Source organism: Micromys minutus (genome assembly GCF_963924665.1).
Source record: "Micromys minutus genome assembly, chromosome: 12".
NCBI lineage: Eukaryota > Metazoa > Chordata > Mammalia > Rodentia > Muridae > Micromys > Micromys minutus.
Window position 1 is genome coordinate 41561392 of NC_137981.1, and position 24604 is coordinate 41585995.

Genomic DNA, 24604 nt, shown 5'->3' on the forward strand with positions numbered 1-24604 from the left:
CCAAGCAGGATAGAGAAACTAAGTTAGGATCAATGGATGTTTCTAATCATTCTCCAGATCTAGGAGGTGCAGAAGATGTTTGATAATACTTCAAAGTCATGGGTTTCCCAAGGAACTTAGTTCTCTACCATTCCTTGGTCTTAACTCCATTCTTGCTGCATATACAAAGAGATAGATTGAATGATATGACTGCCTATGAACTTTTGGGAAACCACTAAACTTGTGAGGTGAAAAGCAGAGAATATTTTGTGGCTTCATTGAAAAAATCAGGAAACAGGCGAAAACACCCATCTGACTATCTGGAACCACCAGTAATACATTCCCTAGAACCATAGAACTGCTCCAGAAGGGTGGCCTCCCAGGGGATGGTAGAACAATGAATGTAGTCCTTCAAGGGGGCTTTCTGTATGATGTTCCTTTAGAATGCAGTGTTTAAACACAAAGTTGACTTTATTTGATTTGATTATTTGTTGCCACTGGTCAATTCAATGAAGGAAACAATATTCAATGTTACATACCTATCTGATTTCGTTTTACTTTTTTATTATTTTTTGAATGTTATAAATGTTCACTTTGAGTGGACCACTCATGCATTACATAAATTCTAATGAGAGAATTTTGAAAGTATTTAGAGAAAAACAGTTTCACGAGTAAATAATTGTTCTTTGCATACTAACTAGCTAAGGAAGACATATGTAAGAACCTCTTAAAACCTTTTCCAATCTGCATATTGCAAAATATACATAATAAAAATTCACCAAAGTAATATAAAGAGAAAGATGATTTATATGTAGTGAGAAACAATACATTATACATCATATTCGTAAAACTTTTCCTTAACATAAAATGAAATAGTAGAATACAGCAGAAATCACAGCTACTGGGAATTGTTTTCTGCATTAACAAGGAGCAGCTAAACAAAAGTGAAACTGCATTTGAGACAAAACTAAAAGAAAGCAATCCCCTCTCTGATCCAATCTTGAAAATTTTTAGAACTTAAAGTGTAGAGGATAAAATAAAGCTTGTACAAACTAATGTTGAAAGAAAGCTAGAAAAAAATAAGTGTATTTATTAGGTCAAATGTTCTGACACTCAAAATAGAATTCAGGATCAAGTTTTAGAAGAAAACTGAGTGAATTATAAAATTTTAAACTGGACAGATATCCAACCTTGCAAGGAAATTTTATACCTGACACCATATATTCTCTTAATTTGTTGACAAATTCTGTTATGATTTTCAGGTATAAGCACTGAAATAGTCAAACAGATGCAGTCTTGAGTATTTACTTATAGCTTAATGACAAAGAAAAAAATTAGCCTCACAAGGAATTAATGTAATGTAAAAAATTGTTTAACCATTGGGTAAATTCTGCCAATGGTCAACATTGATTTTAATGTCATGCAATATAAAATCACCTGGCAAAAGGGTCACAATAAGCTATTCTCTATATCAGGTTGGTTTGTGGAGTTATCTGCGGGAGATTGCCTTGCTTGTATTATTTGATATAAACTGAGAGCAAGAGTGAGGTAGGTAGTAAGTACATGTGCATTCATTTCTCTCTGCTATTAACTATAGATATGATGGAACCAAATACTCTAAGTATCTCTTGCCTTGTATCCCAAGCTATGATGACTAAAATATTAAACTGTGGGCTAACATTAAGTCTTTCTTCTCTAATTTGCTTTTTTCAAGACTATTTTACAATAGCAACAAAAATGACACTATATAGCATGATAGTACATTACTCTTTCATGATACTTGCATCATTATGCATAAACTTGTCAGCTCAGGATTTACTAGACAAACCAATTGTCATATATATATTACAACAATAGTAGAACACTATTGTCCTTAAATAAATAAATGAATGAAATTCCTTGTAGGACACATTATAAGAAGGATGAAACTTAAAGGGACTGTTAAAAAAAATAAGCCAAGCCAGAAAACATTGCATACTACATGCATCTACAATACACACACATAAACACACACACACACATACACACACCACACATACATGTGCACACACACACAAATACACTGATATATATATATATATATATATATAGTCAGCCCCAAGGGTATGGAAACCTAAATAATGAATATCAGATATGAGAAGAAGAAATTGCAATTTTTTTGTGTGTTGGAACAGGAAATTTAAAATTTTAGTTTGAAAACAAAAAAAAAACATTCTGGAGATAAATGGTGAGCAATTGCATTATTTAAATATAGAAACTGCAACTAAAGTATAGACTTAATATCATTTAAATTGTTTATATTATATATTTCTGTGCATATTTTATGTCACTACAACATAAATTTCTTTTCTTGTATGCTATATAAGATTATGTTTGAAGAGAGTTGAAACCATAACAATTACTAAAATTCTGCCAAGTATCAACCCTACTCAGTGGGATTATGTCTTTGTTATATGAGTTATACACACATATTATGTCTTTGAGAGGCTCCTAAAAGTTACTTTGTGTCCGGAGAATATGATGATTTAAAAGTATTCCTAAAAATATTTTTATAAGTAAATATTTTTTCTAAACTGAATAGGTGTACTATGAAGACAGAGGGAAAAAAGTAAGAACACTAATGTTACATGGCTCATATATATATATTATGTATATATAAAACTAATGTTCCTCATGCTATTGGGATAAGAAAAACATGTATTATGAAAGGTAAGTAAAATGCAGATCAAGATTAGAATATAGTAAAATTTATAAAGCTGTAGAAAAATATTACAATAATAAAAATATAAAGAAATTAATTTTTTAATGAGTGAAAGCAAGTGCTTGCTTCAGTGAAAGCATCTAGGCTGAGAGTGACATTTTTTAACCAAAACATAGATCATCCCTACTTAAAGATGGTAAGATGGTACACAAAAAATGTTTTTAATAAGTGCTCTGACCATTTAGTCATCTGCTCCTAAGCCCCAACTATAGTGTGAGTCTAAATAAGAGAATACCCCTAAGAGGAAGAGATTTGTTGTGGAGACAAGAGTTTCTGATAATAATCTATAAACTGATAGTGTAGTCTTGGACATTTTCCAAACCTACTTTAATAAAGCTTCTTAAACACTTCTACCCCACTTCTAGCCAACTGTCCAAAGGTAGTGGTGAAAAATAATGGTAAATAAGACAAAAGGATGTGGACCTGTTTAGAAGTAGTTCTTTGGTTTGTTTTCAATCTTCATTTTAGTATAATAGTGTTAGGATGCCAACAGCCCAGTTCAAAAGTGTTACCAAACATGCATCAGCAACATCAGCATGGTCTAGCAGAAAACTGCCATGTCAAATTGACATTGGTCAGCAGGATGACTAGAATCAGCAAAAATGCCAGGAGTTCTCTGTAGTCTCTCTTCCAACTAAGTGAAGATCATCAAAGACAGGAGAAGGAAGAGTTGTACACCTAGCTATAAAAGCACCCCATGACTGTCTATTGAATTCCATTTATACTGTCTCCAAACATCACATATCTTCCCACTGGTCTTGCCTCAGCAAAACATCATGTGAGTGTGTATCACACAACCAGTGACTTCCACTTTCTGTCAGCATCAGCCACACTAAGAACCTTGCTTGTATTGAAATCCTCTACCCACTCCACCTGAAAAGTCAGCTATCATCAGTTATATCCTCAATACCAACAATATCTAGACAAAATTCTAAGGCCTTCGAGTGCACATTTTGAGTGTCACTGATAGCTGTATCAGTAATCCCAGGTCTTAGCTTCCTTGTAGTATTATATGAAAATGTTTTATACATAAAAAGGGGGAACAAAAATGCTCACAGCAGGAAATACAAAGACAAAGTATGGAGAAGAGACTGAAGGAAAGGCCACCCAGAGACTGATCCACCTGGGGATCTATCCCATATATTACCAACAAACCCAAACAATATTGTGATTGCCAAGAAGTGCATGCTGACAGGAGCCCAATATAGCTGTCTCCAGAGAGGATCCTCCAAAGCCTGACAAATATAGAGATGCTCACAGTCAACCATTGGACTGAGATCAGGGTCCCCATCAGGGTTTAGAGAAAAGATTGAGAAGCAGAAGGGGTTTACAACCCCATAGGAAGAACAACAATATCAATCAGCCAGACAACCCCCCAGATCTCCCAGGGACTACCATTCAAAGAGTGTACATGTAGGGACCCATGGCTCCAGCTGCATATGTAGCAGAGGATGGCCTTGTATGGCATCAATGGGAGAACAGGCCCTTGGTCCTGTGGAAGCTCAATGCTCCAGTGTAGGGGAATGCAAGGGCAGAGGGACATGAGGAAGAAGGTGTGGGGGGGGGCTCCCTTAAAGAAGCAGGGAAAGGGAGATGGGATGGGGGTTTCTGGAGGGGAAACTGGAAAAGGAGATATCATTTAGAATATAAATCAAATATATCCAATTAAAAAAGAATGATAAACTTTTAAAATTTTAATTAAATTTATTTTTTAAGCGGACTGATTTACTTTGCATCCTGAAAGTGCAAGTTCCCAATTTACAATATGAAGAGCTGTAGTTGTTTGCATCTTCCCGAGAAGTATGGATATGGCAAATGACCATAGCCCAAGCTTTCTTTCCGTTGCAATAATGCTTCTGCTACAAAATAAATAAGTCAGTAGTTCTGAAGAAATACTGAATCCCTAGATATTAGGCTTTCTAGCACTTGCTTTGATAACTTTCATTACATGGCACATACCCACTCATCCAGGCATATGGCGAATATATGTAGAGCCATGCATAATTAATAAATAACTGAAAGGCTGGAAATAAACTGTTACAGCTCACAGTTGAAGGGCATCTTCATAGCTTGATTACATTTGTGCTGCTTGCCTGATAATTGTGCACCATTTAGAAGAGCACACTGATTCTGAAATTAACACTTGATACACGTTATCTTTAATTACTTAAGGCAGCCTCACTTGGAGGAGTCTGTGTGCAAGGGTAAAAGTGTGCATATGTGCTTCTGTGCAGAGCTATTTTCAGACTCCAAGAGCTATTATCTACCCTGATACTTGAAATCCAGTTCAAATTTCTTACTTGCTGAGAAGACAAGCGAAAGGTAAGGAAAAAAGCATGCTGAGAAATACAGGAAGAACAATAAAAATAAATAGCATTTCTGGATATTATAAAGAATATCTGTTTTAATGATAGCACTCACAGATTCTACATGATATCATGTAGAATCCCTACTAGGAAAGGCTCTTCTTTACTGATGAGCACAGGCTCTGGCAAACATAATTCTATAAATATATTCAGAGCAGATGCATACTAACCCTGCCACATAGGTCAGTAAGTATTTGTGAATTGGTGCATTTGCCTAAGTGGAAAAGTAGATGGTTAAAAGTGATTGACTTTCATGGTTTATTTACTTTATTTCTACAATTATCTATAGCCATCTGGGCTATGTCAAAATAGCCAGTCCACAGTAAAATTATGTTGGAGCAACTTTCAACTTCATTACCTACAATTATTGTTCAAATACCTGACAATATGAGTTAATTTGCATGTCCCACCTTACCTTAGGTGGCAAATGCGCTTTGGGGACACAGACAGAACTCCAAAAATGGAGTCATCTCCTTTGACCTACATATCTCTCTTTTTTCTCCCCTTAGCCTTTACCTTTGCTTCTCTTTCTACAATTAAGTCAGTTGATTAATGACTGGGTCCACACAAGTCTGGGTTTGGCCATTGAAAGTGGTGGGCAGGAAAAGGATCATGAGCCATACATACCCTGATTGAACAAATGGCTAATGGTAAAATCTGGCAGAGAATCCCTTGTCTTCAGTTGTGTATCCACTGATATACCCACTAGCATCACTACATAGTTCCAAACCTATTAACTGATAGGTGATGTTGGTGGGAATTGGTTCTAATGCTTTGTCTTAATTTGTCTCCCAAAAGCTGTGCTTCCAGACTTCAAGGGTCTCTGCATCCAGCTGGCTTTGATTAGTAATATGGAATTGCCATACAGCCAATAGCTGGGCAGGGAGATGGAGGGGGGACTTTTGGATTAGCCCAGGCAAAGGACCAAGAAAGAAGAATCTCCATGACTCTGAGAGCACAGAGATCTAATTTAAGAGCTGCAGTAAAAAAATCATCCAGCAATATAGATGTAAAAGGAAAGAAGTTATATTCAGGGGGGTCCCCAAAAAGTGACAGGTCAAGAAAGATAAACTATTGATTTAGAAGGTGCTAACTCAGTTATACTGGAAAGGAATGTCTTCGACCTCAGAGACATTTGAAAATGTTCAGCCATTTAGCAAGTTAGACATATCAAAATTAGCTGGCATATATGTGTCTTTCATTTGCAAATCCAGAGCTCAAAGAAGTGTGCAGTGTGCACTGGAGCATAGAGCAGTTTAACCATTTGCCATAACAGGACTCAGTAGACCAAAAACAAAACAAACAGAAAAATACATAAGCATAGGAAGGGGAACTTTATGAGTTGGAAAGTGAGAGATGTGGCCAGAGATAACAGGGGGTAGAAGTGAACAGAATAAAAAGTATGTAATACACATGTATGTGGATTGTCAAAAGAATACTCATATAAATTATAATTTATATAATTAACATAAAATTATTTAAGCTATCAAAAATCTTCTGTTAACTTCTGATAAACTCCTAAAAACCTGGATTCAAGATAGTGCCTGAAAATATTGAATGGTCGGACTTTACCTCCATTATCCAACAGAACTATTCTGCTGGAAGCACAAACCATATCTCCTTCAAACAGGGCCTGTAAGCTCTGGGCAGGCAGCCCTCAATGGAAGCTGTCACCTCTATTCCCAAGATACTGATAACACTGATTTTCCTCATAAACATCAGCTATGGCTTTTGCATACTTACCAGCCTCTACTTGCATCAGACTTTCCAAACACCTGTAGTACACCCTTCTTTTCTTCTTAAGAAGCCACTGACCCTGAAAGCTACATAGAGAATGATGGTGGGACAGCAGTCCAACTGTTATATTTTTGTGACCCACACATTCACAGCCAAGAGTAAACTTACTGTCTTCATCCTTTCCTTCAAGATACAAATTCAACTATTTAGACCTTGTTCCATTCAGCCATTTAGCCTTGTTCCACTTCTTTTCACACTCAGAAAGTTTCTGGAGGCTAAACAGCCAGTCCGAGCATGGGCAGGGCTCCTTAGAAGCTATTTCTTCCTCAACTACCCCTTGTTCTCCATGCCTGCTCCTTGATTGCCACCATCTTTCAGTGAGTTCTGCATTTCTCAAGCTCCATCTAATGTCCTCCATAGGGAATGGACTCAGCTTTTACACATCCCCGGAGAGTAGATATTATGAGGCCAATACATTATCACGATGGAAGATGCTTGCTAATGAATTTGGTAAAGTACCAGGGAAATTATGAGAAATAACTTCCCACTGGATGATAGGCAAACTAATACATGCAAATCTTAATATCTCATATGTATCAAGTGGCCAGTGGTGAAATGTCCTCCAGAGGTTACCATTGTTCTCATAATTTGCCAAGGTTTTATAACCATGCCCAGTAGAAAACAACTATTCTTGTTACAGTTTGAAAGTGAAATATCTGCTCACGTGTTAGAACCTTTGGTCCCATCTAGTGATGCTGTCTTGAGAGTCTATCGTATGTGTGGTAGGTATAGACTAACTGGAAAAATACACTGTTATGGAAGAAGCTTTGGGGCTTAGAGCTGAGCCATGCTCCTACCCCAAATCTTTTTCTACTTCCTGAAGACACAAGAAGATAGGATAACCTGTTCCACATTCCCCTGCCACAAACAGTATTCATTCCCACTGCCTTGCCATTCCTGCCTTCTCCAACCAGGGACCAAAATAAATCCTTCCCCCATAGAGTTGTGTTTGCCAAGGGTTTTGTCTCAGTGACAAGAAAAATGATACAGAAGCACGTCAAGTTCAGGAACTATCAATGTGTATCAAGACTTAGATAAGCCATACTCCTGTGACATATGTTAAAAATATGCACATGCACTCCTGAGTCCTAAATCATGGTACCCAGGAGGAGACTGTTTCTTTCTCCAACATTCCACATCAATGCTACTTGATACAGCAGACTTACTTATGTCAAATACAGAAAATTATCACTTTACGTGTCCAGCAAGATGATTCATGGGAAAGATGATTGCTCCTGATCCTGGTGACAGGAGCTTGATCTCAAGGATGCACATGGTAAAAAGAGTGACTTTTAACTGACTCCAAAAGTTGTCTTCTCATGTCCACTAACACATGTTCTTGAGAGATGGGTATATGGCTCAGACGCAGAGCGCTGAACACAGGAGCAGTATACTTTGAAGAAAACAGAAATCATTCTAGCACTAAAGATTTCAAGTAACCTAACATTTAAAAATAATAATAGTCCTACCGGTTTTTTTTTCAAAGTTCTTCTGAGGTACAACAGGGAAATATATTTATTCACTCCTAGTCATGGACTCAAGGTCCCCATGTAATTCAGGACTACAAATGAAAATGTCCATATTTGTTGGAGACAAATGTTTACACATGTTATTCCTAAGGTCTCTTATCTTTTTCTGTCCATGTAAAAAGACACCTTTCGATACCGTTGCCATGGTAAAAGTCCCAATGGCAATGTCTTCTAGCAATAGCTCAGCATCACAAAGAGCTCTGAGAAAAAGAAATTCCATAAATTCTGTGGTAAGTAAAGATTATATTTGAAATGTCAGATAAGTGGGAGAAACTTTTGGTGAAAGGAAAACTACACATATCATATGCCCTTAGTGGTACATCCACTTTTCTTCATCTAAGATTCTCTATGGTGAATAAGGGAAGTGTAGAATGTGTCTTATTTCTACCCTTAAACTGCTGACAACTTCCCACGGTGTCTGCATTTGTCCATGGTGTCTGTGAAAAGTGAAAACGGTTTCTAGTATGTCCAAACAAAAATAAAATGTGCACCTATCCAGAGAAATGTCCAGTAAAATCTGTAAAGGACAGACATGATGCTTGTACTGTTTACCTCATATATATTGTCAATCATGTCTGCAGTCAGTGGTGCATAAACAGAAGGTGAAGGACTGAAGTCATAATCATCAAAGACAGTTTTCCAAGGACTGAGATATCTACCACATGCCCACACCTGGCGGAAGGAACAGTTGCATCTCAATCCTTTTCCCTGTAAAGCGTAATATCTAGGTGCTGAGCTAACTGAAGCTTAGAAAATGATGATTAAAAATAGTAAGTGCTAAACTCATGGCATTAGAAGACACCATCTGTATAGTGACAGAATTACAAAGAGGTGGGACTTGGCAGTGTTTCTGCAACATACTCATTGGAAGTTCTGTCCCTTCCCAACTCTAGCCTCCAAACACTGCAGTTCTTTCATTCAAAGGCTTGGTGGTATTGAGACACTGGCAAAGGTAGCCCAAGAATCGCATGAGATGTACAAGAGAAATCTTAGGAGCCCTAATCTAGGTTCAAGATCTTTTTATTTGCTAGGCATATGCCACTGTTGGATTCTCCCCAACTGGACTCTTTACCTAAAAGAGAGATAAAGCCATTACCTCTCCAGGTTCGCCTTCCCAGGCCCGTACCCAGCAAATCCCTTAAACACATTTTGCTGCATTAGTGTGTCTGCACCTGAGCTCTCACCGCTCAAACTGCAGCCAGCACAATGTTTTCAAATGCTTATGTCCTTGGAGACTAATTAGCCTCCCGTTCTGCAAGGTGAGAGCTGCAGCAACAGCCCGGACACCCACCATCACAGATAAATCAAACAAAGTGATGTAAATCAGCCGAGCCAGGAAGCAAATACCCAGCTTTTCTGAATTAAACTGAGGATCTTCCTTGACATCTGAGGCTTGATTTCTTTCAGCAGAGATGACAGCCCTGAAACTGCTTTTGCAGTGCCAAGTGGGATAAAAAAAAAAAAAAAAAACAACAAGCAGAAAAAGTCAGGGCATCATTCACATATCATACAGATACTTCAAGCTAGCAAGCTTGTTGCTTTGTAAAGAAAATACAAATAAAGTGGGGCTTCAGGGATTGGGCCAGAGCCCCCTTTAAAGTTCCTATGGTGTTAGTTGTTAGGTGTAAGTTGGTTCATTAAGCAGTTCTGTGCCTGGGAAGGGTTAAGCGAAGGAGCAGAGCATAGTACGCAGCTGTATTCAGACTCACTCTTCTCCTCTTAACACCTATCGCCATGAGCTGTTGCTTAGAGCAGCCCGAAGCAGTGATTGTGTAAATTAATTTCTTCCAACATTAAAGAGGTGTTGAGTTGAAGGGAGGAGGGTGGAGGAATAAAAACAAGATCAAAATAAACAAATGCGCTTTGTGATACAAGAAAAAAAAAAAAAAAACCCTTATAACAACTACGGAGCAACTCTTACCCAGGTTTTGCCACTGATAGAATACTTCCTCTGATAAATTTCATATCTTTCTGGGATCGAGCCTTACTTAGTTTGCTTTCCTTTCCTACATTCTAAAGTTTAGCATATCTTCCTGCAGTAACATTACCTACACTAAATATAGTGATTAATTACATTGTACCTACATCCATTTGCTAAGTGTGCTTCTTAGGGTTAGTAATGCTGTGATAAAATACCATGATCAAAAGCAATTAGAGGAAAGGGGCTTTGTTTGGCTTATACTGTATGTCATAGTCCATAGTCAAGAGAGAACTCAAACAGGGCAGGAACCTGGAGGAAGGAGCAGAGTCCATGGAGGTCTGGTACTTACTGTTCATGGCTTACTCAGTCTGCTTTTTTATAAAACACTGGACCACCAACCCAAGGGAGGCACCATACACAATGGGCAGAGAGTCCTTACACTTCAATCACTAATCAAGAAAATGTTGATTATGGTATGCCTCCAGCCAGATCGTATGAAAGCATTTTCTCAGTTAAGTGTCTCTCTTCTTTGAGGACTATAGCTTGGGTCAAGTTGAAATAAAAGCATCTAGCACACTAAATAAAATAGTGATTAAATCCACAAAGAACTATCTAGATTTTATATGTGCATTAATATTTATATACATGGAGAAAGAACAATGGAAATCTGGAAATGCATTCTCTCTATAATGGCTATGTTTATGAAAAGATAAAGAGAAGGGGGATATGTTTTATGAAGTTGTGGAGAGATGTGGGGGAAGGGGTTGCTTCTGTCTTGTGGACCCATAGTGAGACATCCTTTCCCAATTTATTCAGGTTATGGGGAGGGGAGTCAAGAGGGTAGCAGGGTCAGAGAAAGGGGGAGGAAGAGAGGGAGAGAGAGAGAGACAGACCAAGAGAGACAGAGAGAGGGAGAGGAGGAGAGTAGAGGCTGGCCATGAGCATGCAGAGAGGGGGTAAGAAATGGGGAGAGAAGGGACAAAGAGGGAAGAGGATAAGAGGGCAAGAGGAGCAAGAGAGTGAGGAGGGGTCAAGTAGCCTTTTTCATAGTATCAGGCATACCTGGCTGTTGCTAGGTAACTGTGGGGTGGAACTTAGACAGAATGTTAACAATAACCATTTATAGTTCAATTTAAATGCCAACCTATCAATCAACAACTACAGGACCTTCTTAGAATAATCACTTAAGCTTCAAATTATTCAGAAGAAAAGAAAGCTTTCACTGTAACAACAGCCTCTTTGGCAAACAAAGAAGCACTGTCCCAAAACCAACACCTGAAAATAATTATGACGCACAGATATTTGATAATGAGAATTCAACTTTCCTAAAATTAAAATTTACAAACAGAAGGGAGATCTAAATCGAGGCCACGTGACTCATGCCATCTCTTTTCTCCTCATATCTACCCATGGCCACAATCATTTCTCTCTCCATCCCAAGGCTGGACTAAATTCTCCACAAAGCCTGTGGAAGGTACTGAATGAAACTCATCCTTCAAAGACTTCCCATCTTCTGAACTCCATTACTGAAAATCTACAGTCTGTTCTTGTGCTGCTTGAAGCCTATGCTACCCCTTGCCCATTCAGTCTTCCTTGCTATCTTTCAAGTATATGCTACTATGTATCTGGCCCTTAATGTCATAAGTAAATATCTTAGCTCTTTTTAGCATATTAAGTCATGCATAGTTAAGCATCGTCTTAGTGGCAGAAACTTCCCATTGAATTACAGTGCTGAGTGTGCCATTAAAAGAATTAAGAGAGTATGGAAAAGGTATTTCACACTAATTTTCATAGTAAAACTATTCAAAGTTGCCAAAGAAAAGGAAAATTTTACACAGCTATTGATAGACAAATGAATAAGGCAACTATGTTCTGAAACACAGCATATATTGATACTAAAATAAGGGCAACCTGGTTAGCAAAAGTTAAAAAATAAATAAGCCCTTACAATGCACTAAGTTAAGTAAGCTATCATTAAGACTATATTGGAAGATTCAACCTATATGAAGTATGGCAAATGGACAAAGTCACAGACACAAGAAATAAAGTTATGGTTGTTATACATTAAGATGGTACAGAATCGGATGGTATTTTAAAAAATATTTTTTTCCAAAATGAAGTATTTTGTGTATAAGTTTTATAATCACTTGAATGTATTGAACAGTAATTGTTATTCCTTTGTTTTCTCCCCATCATGTGTCCATATGTTACTGCACACTGTACTAGAAAGATGAAGCTGTGTAAAGATCAGGCAGGATCTTGGTCTGGCCAAGAATGAATGCTGAAGGGGAAAAGAGAGAGGAAAAGAGATAAGGACTCCTCTGAGGATCTTAGTGTTATAGCTCTTTAAGTCTAAGGCCTTCTATAACAATCTTCAATGAAACAGCTCTGTGAGACAATCTTAGCTTGTGCATATACCTTTATTTGGGGTGGGTTAGAATGCATACACTTTATTCAAGGTGAACCAAAAGTTATATAGTTTTGGGGATGGGATGAAAAATCCAGGGTAGGCAAAGGCCATGGGTGATGGCTAAGGCTATTGAGATGACTGATTAACAATGGGAGGCAATCTGGGAATATCAAATAGATTTAATTCTCAGGTGTTCAATGTGCATTCTGGGATCTACAACAGAAGAGGGACCCATGCAGTCAAAGGTAGTCCACTATTTTGCACCAAGCACAGGACAGTCCAAAAACTTCAGACTGTCTTTAGCAGTAGAGAAATAGTAGATACTGATAGATTGTTAGATAGATAGATAGATATACATAGATAAATATATAGATAGATACATAGTTAGAAACATAGACACATGGATAGATGATAGAGATTGATACATAGATATAAATAGAGATGGAGAGATCCAGATATGATAGGTGGATATTATATATAATATATATATATATACATATATATATATATATATATATAGAGAGAGAGAGAGAGAGAGAGAGAGAGAGAGAGAGAGAGCCTGAGGGACAGAGAAAGAGAGAGGAGAGAGAGATGCCTCTCATTTTTCAGGAATTATCAATAATTAGAGGCTTCAAGTAAATATAACAAAGACAAGCCAAAGTCTTATCTAAGCAAATTCAACTGATCAAAGTTAGTTTTTCATAAATGTAATTACCCCGCTTCAAACAACAAAGTTACTTCTTCTTGCCCCTACCCTTCTTACCTATTTTCACCCAAGTGATTCTCTGTCTCTGCACAACTATCTTCCATCAGATCATCAGATGTATTTATCCTTCAGACTCTGAGTAGCTGTTAATTCAGTCTCAAAAGGATATCAATAATAGAGTTAAAATATCACTCCAGGTCATGAGGACCTCAATTTTACAATAAAATAATATTAGCTTTGAAAAGGAATTCAACAATCATTCTGCTAATCTTTTCAGCTAATTAAAAAAATTTCCTCTAATTTTCTATCCACAGAGTTATAACATAGTTCCTACTTAAACCTTTCGTGGCTACCCACTGTACTACAAAATTTATTGATACTGTCTGGTGGCTTTGCTTATTACAAAGAATTCTCTCAGGTCATTGGGTGATAAAAATGACTTCATTTCTTTTATTTAAGTTCACCACTTTTGAACTTTTAACATCCTCCAGAGACTCTCAGGAACAGTTACAGTTATACATGTGCCAAGAACCTTAGGTACAGATCTTCAGTTTGTCCTTACACCATCCTTACAAATATGTGAATTGTCTAAAGACCAACGTTCCTACATGTCAGAACTATTCCTGTCTTCCCAAACAGCTAAGAGTAGCTTTAAATGTATTCTGATAGAAAAGTAGCTGCTGTATTTTTGTTTTCTATATTTATCTGGTTCACTTAGTATATGTTACATAATAACATGTACTTATACGTTAAAACATATTTTTGTTGTGTTTCTTACATATCATATGAGCAAAGAAATAGAGTGAAATTTTATATATGTAACATTGTCATGTTACTCGATACAAGTAAAAAATCATTATTATGATCAGCCCAGAAATATTTGTGTTCCTGAAGCACTGTGAGAGGAGGGTTTTTATGGGCCTAGAACACAAAATGTATGAAAATTCAAGTAAAGAGTTAACAAAAAATTAAATAAACACCACCACCAGACTTTTTCTTCCTCTGCTGAACCAAAAGTACAGTTTCCATCTAAAATCACTCACAGGTAAATGTGAACATCATCATTGACACACCTCTATAATCTGAGCTACTTTTAAACTTCAACTTTAGGTTCTACTATTTCTTGTCCAAAAAGACACTAGGGCAGAAAACTTGGTCCAAGAGAGCCTGAGAACTTTGAACCCTAGCTGTGAGAAGAGGTTTGGAGACCCCGAAAGTAAAACCGCATTGAAAATGAATACTAATATCTAGGCACCATTAAATGGACTTCATTGATAAACCCTGGCGAGCTAAATCATAGAATGTGTTATTCCAGGAGTGTAGAGCACGGACAGATCAGAATGTTTTAATAGCAGGGGGACTTGTGAGATGATACCTAATCTAAGAAACATTAAAACATGGGCTTAATCCTGCATCTCTAATTTATCACTTATCTAAGCAAGCCTGTGAAATAACCTATTCTTTCATTTCAACAAACGTTTTTATATCCCTGCATATAGATGATTCTAGATGATAAGTGACAGATAAATAGATGATAGATAGATAAATAGATATATAGGTAGTTTCCATGTGTACGTGGGCTTTTTGTTGTCTTTGTTGTTGTTAAAGACCAGCAGTAGACCATGGTGATCTGAGAGGATGCATGGGAGTATTTCAATCTTCTTATATTGATTGAGGCTTGTTCTGTGTCCAATTATGTGGTCAATTTTCGAGAAGGTGCCATGGGGTGCTGAGAAGAAGGTGTATTCTTTTACTTTAGGATGATATGTTCTGTATATATCTATTAATTCTAGTTGGTTCAAAGTCTCTGCTAGTTTGCAGTGTCCTTGTTCAGTTTCTGTTTCCATGATCTGTCCATTGGTAAGAGTGGTGTATTAAAGTCTCCCACTATTATTGTGTGGGGTGAAATGTATTTTTTGAGCTTTAGTGGGGTTTCTTTTATGAATGTGGGTGCTTTTTTATTTGGAGAATATATGTTAAGAATTGAGAGTTCCTCCTGACACATTTCCCCAGTAATGATTAAAATGTGTCCTTCCTTATCTTTTTTGATAACTTTTGGTTGGAAATTTACTTTATTCGATATTAGAATAGCCACTCCAGCTTGCTTCTTGGGGCTCTTTGCTTGGAAGTTTTTTCCCACCCTTTTACTCTGAGATAGTGTCTATCTTTGTCTCTGAGATGAATTTCCTGTATGCAGCAAAAGGCTGGATTTTGTTTATGTATCCAGTCTGATAGCCTATGTCTCTTTATTGTGGAGTTGAGTCCATTTATGTTAATAGATATCAAGGAATAGTTGTTTCTGTTTCCTGCCATTATTGCTTTTGTGGGTTGAGTTGTGTCTGTGTTTTTTTCTTCTTTTAGTTTTCTTGTTTAGGAGTTTTTGTTTTTACTAGGCTGTATTTTCCCTCATTGTATTGGGTTTTCTACCTATAATTTGTTGTAGTGCTGGGTTTGTGGTCAGATATTGTGTAAATTTTGATTTGTCTTGAAATATCTTCATCTCTCCATCGATGGTGATTGATAGTTTTGCTGGGTATAGCAGCTTGGGCTGGCACTTGTGTTCTCTTAGGGTGTGCATGATGTCTGTCCAGGCTCTTCTAGCTTTCATAGTCTCTGTTGAGAAATTGGGTGTGATTCTGATTGGCCTCCTTTATATGTTACCTGACCTTTTTCCCTTACTGCTTTTAGTATTCCCAACCTCTTCTTTATTGCTGTTGTATATATATATATATATATATATATATATATATATATATATATATATATAACATTTATATATATATTTACACACATATATATATATATATATGCTTATTGAGTCCTTTTAGTGTTTCTCATATGTGTACATGTTTAAGACTGACCACATGGGATAGGATTGGATAAGCAATAGAAGATAAATCCTTGGAGTCCTGACTGAGTATCATTATGAGAAACAATGAATTGTTTATGTCTCTTTATCTAGAGGTAGAAAATTCTAGGCATGATCGTTTCTTATGAGGTGGAGTTGCTCCAGGAGTATTTAGAAGCCTAGTTTTAATACAAAACAACAATACAAACATTGTAAGGTTATTATGAGGCTTAAATATACATGACTGGTATGAGGTTATCGTAAATATTGTTACTGTGTTATTATGAATGGGATTTTCACCTGATCAAGGCATTAAAGGTGTTTCAAGGGTTGAGTCAATGAATAGAGAAGATATTACAAGTCACAAAAATGATTGTTGCAACTGTGCCTACTGACACTAAGCTAAATCATGTCAGAAAGTCTGTTACATTCTACTAGCTGTGTTTTACCTTGAACATTACAGGTGTTATGATATTAGAAACGCAGAGCAAGTGTGTGAGAATGGAGTAGTCATATTTCTGTTACAACAAAATTATCCCAGAGAAAAATGATCTTTAACAGATATTATTTATTTTGGGCAATAAATCCTACAGTTTTAGTCTTTGCTTCACCCAGTAACTCTGGCATTATGGGAAGAAGAAGAACACCACAGAGGGAACATGTGATAAAGTAGGCTGTTAAGATTGGAAGACAATCAAAGAAGAGTAAGATAGGAATGATTGCCAATCATATCCTCCAAGTATGCCCTCTGAGCAAACATCCTCTTCCCACCATGTTCCAATTCCATCTCCCACAACTGCCTCATACTCTGTTAAGGTATAGATACACTAAAAACTAATCCATGGTTAAGTTCAGATCTCACATGACCTAATCACATTTGAATACTGCTGCATTGGGGAAAATGATTAAATGTATGGGCCTCCAATTTCAAACCATAACAGAAGGCTGGTATTATATCTCTTAGACTGTCTTAAAATATATAAGGCAAGCTTTGGCTGCCTATAGTATTGTATAGATCAGAATTTCTATAGAAAACTGTAGCTGGAACCTCATTTCTTCCAAATGTTCTACAAAAAAGCTTTGATGTTCTCTAATCCTGTGGGATTTTTGAATTGTACCTGCAAAATCTCACTCTCTGCGCCCCTACATCTCTGTGGCTGCCTCTTCTATGTCTGTCTTTTCTAGTTCTCTTATAAATCTGAACTTCATTAGCTTGAGATCTCCATGTACAAGAGAAGCTAATGGCATCATTGGATCTTTCACTTAACTGTATTTACAATATACATATTGTAAATATTTCATATTTAGATGTTCTGAAATGAAGGGATAATTTATGGTCACCAATAGGTGTACTTGCCGAGTGTGTCATTAAAGAATAATTAAATCCTTAGGTTTTGTTGACTTTCATATAAATGCACCATATCACTTAAAGACAGACACTTTATATACTTCCATGAAAACTACTTTGAATAAAATAGCCATGTTTCCTGGAATGTATTTTAAAATACTTTATTTGATTTATTCTATCTCGAAGTAATGTGCTCTTTAATGAAAATACAAAGCCATAAATGATGGATGAATATATAACTAATGGTGATATTAAGAAAGATTTATGTTACTATTGGTACACATAGTAATCATGAGAACTATGTTTTCTTATGGCTTCTCAAGGAGTGTATATAGTGGCTTATATCAAGGTAATCAACCAAGCTGATATAGAGTTATGTATTTAAATCTTTATGCAACCTTAAAAGCAGACAACTTGAACTATATTTCAATTTTCTAGAATCAAGCCAAATTGAGATCATTCCACCCAATAAATGTAGGGGAGTAGCCCAGGTGCTTTGATTTAATCATATTTAATATGGGTTTACTAATGAAAAAGGTCTTTGTCCCCAGTTGGTTTCTGATTGATCAATATATATTACCAGAGGCCAACATTTGGGAAAATGGAGATAGAGCAGAACCCTTAGAGCTGCACGTGCTATGATGCAAAGAGAAGGAGAGAAGATCACCATAGTTGTTGAAGAGAAGATAAACCAAAATGTAGGCAGAAAAGGAAAGCAGCCCACAGAAGGGCACTCTGGAAATTTCTTGGGCAGCAACGTTCAGTGTGCATCACAGAAGGTAACTGGGCAGCAAAGTTAAAGTTAGATTTGGAAGATGTTTAGCCAAGAATGCCAGAAGGAAGAGCACCCTAGTGAGGGTAGCCTAGACATGTATAGCTACTAAGCCAGTATTGCATCTTAAAAAACAAAAAACTCAGGTGACAGCAGGTGCTGGCAAGGATAGGGAGAAAGAGGAACATTCATCCATTGATGGTGGGGTTGTAAGTTGGTACAACCACTCTGGAAATCAGTCTGGACGGTCCTTGGAAACTTGGGCATAGTACTACCTGAGGACCCAGCTATTTCACTCCTGGGCATATACCCAAAAGATGCTCTAATATATAACAAGGACACATGCTCCACTATGTTTATAGCAGCCTTATTTATAATAGCCAGAACCCAGAAAGAACCCAGATGTGGTTCAACAGAGGAAAGGATACAGAAAATGTGGTACATTTACATGATGGAGTACTACTCAGCTATTAATATCAATGACTTCATCAATTTTTTAGACAAATAGTTGGAACTAGAAAATATTATTCTGAGTGAGGTAACACAATCATAAAAAACATACATTGTATGGTATGCACTCACTGATAAGTGGATATTAGCCCAAAACTCAGATTAGCCAAAATACAATTCTCAGACCATATAAAGCTTAAAAAAAGGAAGAAAAAGGTACAGATGCTTCAGTCCTTCTTAGAAGGGGGGACAAAAGCTAGTCACAGAAGGAAATACAAAGACAAAGTTTGTGGTATAGATTGAAGGAAAGGTCATCCATAGACTACCCCACCTGGCAATCCATCTTACATACAGACACAAACCCAGACAACACTGCTGATGCCAAGAAGTACATGCTGACGGGAGCCTGATGTAGCTGTCTCCTGAGAGGCTCTGACAGATCATGACAAATACAGAGGCAGATGCTCACAGTCAACCATTGAACTGAGAACAGGCTCCCTAATGGAGAATTTAGAGAAAGGATTGAAGGAGATGAATGGGTTTGCCACCCCAGAAGAACAACAATACCAACAATCCAGAGCTCCCAAGGACTATCCAAAGAGTACACATGGATGGACCCATGACTCCAGCTTCATATGTAGCAGAGTATGGCTTTGCTGGGCATCAGTGGGAGGAGAAACCCTTGGCCCTGCCAAGACTAGATGCCCCAGTGTAAGGGAATTTCAAGGTGTGGAGGCAGGAGATGTTATGTGGGTAGGTGGGTGGAGGAGCACCCTCATAGAAGTTGGGGGAGGGAGGATGGGATAAGGGGTTTATGGAGGCAAAACGAGAAAAAGGGATAACATTTGAAATGTAAATAAAATACATCCAATAAACAAATTAAGAGAAATAGACTAGTGTGTGTGTGTGTGTGTGTGTGTGTTTGTGTGCCTTTAAACTGAAGATCAAATAAGACCCTGGGTAGGTGGCTATTAGTGGGGCCTACCCAGGAACACAAATCAGGGTAGCTGAAATCTCATGCAACAAATAAACATCTTTTTTTTTTCTATATTGAGGAACCATTAACTTAAGGCATGATGTTCTTGATACAGTTCTTACAACTTTGTCTTTAGGTCATCAAGGACTATACATTCTAAGCTAGTCTTTATTTTAAATGTTCCTGATTGTAGAGTACTGGCCACAATTGCCTAAAATCTGAATGGTTCACCTGCTTCAATTTCCAGAGTGCTGGAATTGCAGGCCACTGCACCAATCTATCTTCTTTTTCGGTCAGTGGATTGTGCTTACCCAGCATTATTCTGGCTCGATTCTTCCTATGACACATGGCAAACATATAGAGGAAAAGCATCTACAATCAGGAAAGCAACCTGTATCTTTGAAGCAATAAAACCTATTACTCGTGATGAAAATAAGATGATGTGAATAAAAAGTATTCAAGGGTTCCCTTCACCCTCCTCTTTGTTTAATGTGAGGATTAAATGCCTTATTCTATTCCTCTGCCTGGGTTTTGAGGAGAAGCTGTCCCTGCCGAATTTTGTTTCTTCAAACTTACTATTTCCATCTCCAAAGCCCTTGGGGACTTGAGAGTCTCTGACCACCTTACAACTTTATTAAACATCGATTCTTTTCTCATACAATATGTCCTAAATACAGTTTCCCCTCTTTCTACTCCTCCCAGTTTCTTCCTAACTCTTCTTCCCTTTAGGTCCACCCCCTTTCTATCTCTCACTGGAAAAGAACAGGCTTCTAAGAGAGTTTTTAAAAGCAGGATGATAAAACGTACAATAAAACAATAACCATCAAATCTAGGTAGAACAAGGTAATGCAGCAAAAGGAAAAGGATCCAAATTAAACCCCAAAAACCAGATGCCACTGATTCTTGCAGCCAGGTGTTCTTTAAAAATGCTAAACTAAATTCCAGTGCCCAGTTTGACCCTGGTGGGGACATAATGACATGGTTCCTGCCCCAGGTGTGAGTCACCAGGGGTGTCAATGACTGCAGTGGGAGTAAGTTTGTTTGTGTAATATTGTACAAATTTCGCATTCCTCCAAGGAATACCCCCCTCCTGTTAATGTCAATGATCCCATGAGAATTAAAAACAACATGAGTCCAGGAAGTCAAAGGAGTGGCTATGTCTCTGCAAAAATGTTAAATGCGGAGGACATTCAGGACAGCCATTAAGTGTATGGGAAAGAACTCTAAAATCATGAATTCAGAAATGTTAATTTTAGAGCAGGCTTTTAGCATAGGCAAAACAGAGGCAGGCAAAATAGCTCTCAGATTCTTGTGCTTTTATTTGGGTTCTTTTCCCTCTGTTTGTTTGCCTTTTTCTACTTCAGTCTGATGGTCTTTGTTTTATTTCACAGGATAATTGTTATACCTTTTAAAATCTCTTAGAAGCCTGTTCTTTTCTAGTAAGAAACAGAGGGAGTAGATCCAGAAGGGAGGAGTCACAGGTAGGAACAGGGAGGACTAGAGAAAGGGGAAAATGCAATCAACGTATTACATTGAATTCCTTTGCAGTGTTGTAAGAGAATAACAGAAAACCAATGGCTCATGCTCTAAGGTCAAAAATTGACAAATTGGACCTAATGAGATTGCAAAGTTTCTGTAAGGCTAAGGACACTGTCAAGAAAACAAACGGCAGCCAACAGAGTGGGAAAAGATCTTTACCAACCCCACATCAGATAGAGGCCTAATACCCAAGGTATACAACGAACTAAAAAAGCTAGATGCCAGAGAATCAAACAACCCTATTAAAAAATGGGGTATAGAGCTAAACAAAAAGTTCTCAATTGAGGAATATCAAATGGCTGAGAAGCATCTAAGGAAGTGCTCGACATCATTAGCCATCAGGGAAATGCAAATCAAAACAACCCTGAAATTCCACCTCAATCAGTCAGATTGGCCAAAATCAAAAATTCAGATGACAGCAGATGCTGGCAAGGATGTGGAGAAAGAGAAACACTTCTCCACTGTTGGTGGGGTTGTAAACTGGTACAACCACTCTGGAAATCAGTCTGTCGATTCCTCAGAAAATTGGACATAGTACTATTCCACTTCTGGGCATTTATCACAGAGAAGCTCCAACATACAACAAAGACAAATGCACCACAATGTTCATAGCAGCTCTATTTATAATAACCAGAAGCTGGAAAGAACCCAGATGTCCTTCAGTAGATGAATGGATACAAAAATTGTGATATATTTACACAATGGAGTACTACTTGGCTATCAGAAACAATGACTTTATGAAATTGTTAAGAAAATGAATGCATCTAAAAAATATCATCCTGAGATAACCCAGTCACAAAAGAACAGACATAATATGCAGTCACTGATAATTGAGTACTAACCCCAGAAAGCTCCGAATACCTCAGAAACAACATACAGACTATATGAAGTTCAAGAAAAGAAAAAAAAAGTGAAAAGAAAAAACCATTATGCTTAATCCTTACACACCAAGAAAACTTTGACAAATTCCAGGTTACATCCTGTTTTACATGTACTTTATACTCATTGTAACTAGTAAGATCTTAGTGCACACTATCAAACCTTTAAAAAAAAAAGCCAAGCACTGAAAAACATGTATTCATTTACTTTTATGCAAAAAATGCTTAAAAGTTGTTCATTTATCTTTTTTTTAAAATAAAGTTGTTCAATTAAAGAAAAAGAAAATATGCATTTGCTGTTTCCTAATAATCCGAGGGCTGGGATCACAGGATAGTGTTTCACAGAACAATCATAAAAGATCCTGGAGTAAATTGTTGAATTGATATGTAAGTAGAAAACTGGGCTTTTGGTCTGCATTAGATCAGCTAGAACAAGATAAGTGATCCTTGGCTTTTCTCTAGTGAGAGCAGAATCATCTGGAGATCTCTGGAGAGCAAAAACAGCTCTCCACAAAATTTTAACAGCATTTCTGACTTGGTCAAAAGATCCAATCATTTTCCACAGCAGATTCGTGAGCTATCCTGATAACATTTGGAATTTTTGCTAGCAGGGACAGCTGCCTCAACAAAAGAGTTTTGAGAATAGCAAGAACATGCTGTCCAGAGCAGAACAGAACACATATATACACTGCATTCTCAGACACCTCTTCCTTCAGCACCCCTCTCCACGCCAAGGCTGCTCCTTGGCACTGAATATGTTTTATACACATAAAAGTTTGTTATGGAATCCTGTGATACTCTTCTGAAATTTTGGTCCTACTCCTCAGGACCTCAGAACATGTGGCAATCACTTTTGGCCCTTATTCTCAGCTTCCCTTTCTATTAGAAAATTTCTATTTTGTAAAGCTCCTGGGTGAAAAAATATGTATTTCTTGTGGGTACAAAGAATGGAAGAAGAGGCTGAAGTAAAAATTATGAAGCTGCCATGTCTTCCCTGCCACACGATGAGTCTAGAATTGCACATGTAAAATTGTAAATGCTTTCAAAGATTCAGGTCTTTTTAAAAATCCTAAACTAAGGGCTTGTTTGACTGTTAGCAAGCTTGGAAATAAAGATGAATTCTTGCTTCTTATAGGCTAAAAGCAAAAGAAAAATGACAAAAAATAAGAAAAGATGGTAATTTTAATAGAACGGTGCTCTAATGACCATTTTGTATGTAACCAGTTAAAATCCTGTTGGCAAACAAACTCAGATGCACATTATAAAACATAATACTTGGAAATAAAAAATAAATCTAAACCAAGCTTGGTCCACTTTTCAGTTGTTAAGTGATACATCCCAATTGTCACAAATGAGCATTCGTATTGTAACAGAACCACATAAAGCTCGACATTTATATTTGTGTGTTTTCTACATGAACAGAAACAGTAGCCTTATTACCATGTGTGTATAAATTTAGCATGCAAATACCACTAGGCTATCATCTTTTTAAGTAATAGTGACAAACTAAAATGTCATCTCTGACCAATAAATTTTTTCTTAAAGACAGAATTCTGACCTTTCAGTTCAGTAGAAGGCAGACTGATGAATCATAACCATATATAGTTCATTAATAGTCTAATACTTAAAGACACAGAATAGTTTCTGTTAAAGTTCAAAAGTGGCATTCCAATTTTTACAAGGGTGGCAAATATATTGCCTACTAAATCACAATCTTCTTCCCAAGTCCAGCGGGTTGCCTGAGCTCTGAGATCTAAACAACATGTCATTCCAAAAGGGCCAGAAATATTGCTATTTGAACACAAAACAATCTGGAAAAGATGCTTTTATGCTATGATATATAACAAACTACAGGAACTTCTGTTGACAAGCTAAGGCATAAGGGAACATTTACAACACACAATGAAATCTTGTGGCACCTATTGATTCATGGAAACAAAGTGGTTTTCTTAAATTTGAGCCCCAGATAATAACTTGAACATAGCTGCACAATTTTCCAACCCTATATAGAAATATATAACACATCCCCACCCCCACCATATATATATGTATATATTATATTATATCTACATCATCCATATGTATATATGTACATACATACACACATATATATATTATATTACATTACATTACAATATATTATATTATATTATATTACATTATATCTACATCATCCAAAATTAAGACTACCATCCACTTTCGATATCTTCTAGTGTAGAAACAAAGTACATGCTTTTAGACAAATCTGACAATTACTTTAATTGTGGATTATTAAAAATACTATGTCCTTTAAATCTTTAATTACTTCTTAACCTTGAGTAAAC

At 37.0% G+C, this 24604-nt stretch overlaps 1 protein-coding gene across 1 annotated transcript in view; it reads left to right on the forward strand.

The window, feature by feature from the left end:
- Positions 1-18303: 18303 nt before the first annotated feature.
- The window catches only part of LOC308428332 (small ubiquitin-related modifier 2-like), a gene marked incomplete at both ends in the record, with an annotated part of 56897 nt that continues 50596 nt past the window's right edge, over positions 18304-24604 (forward strand). The window contains one exon of the mRNA XM_080926743.1: positions 18304-18444. Within this exon, the coding sequence (XP_080782869.1) occupies positions 18304-18444 (141 nt within the window). The remainder of the gene's footprint in view (positions 18445-24604) is intronic.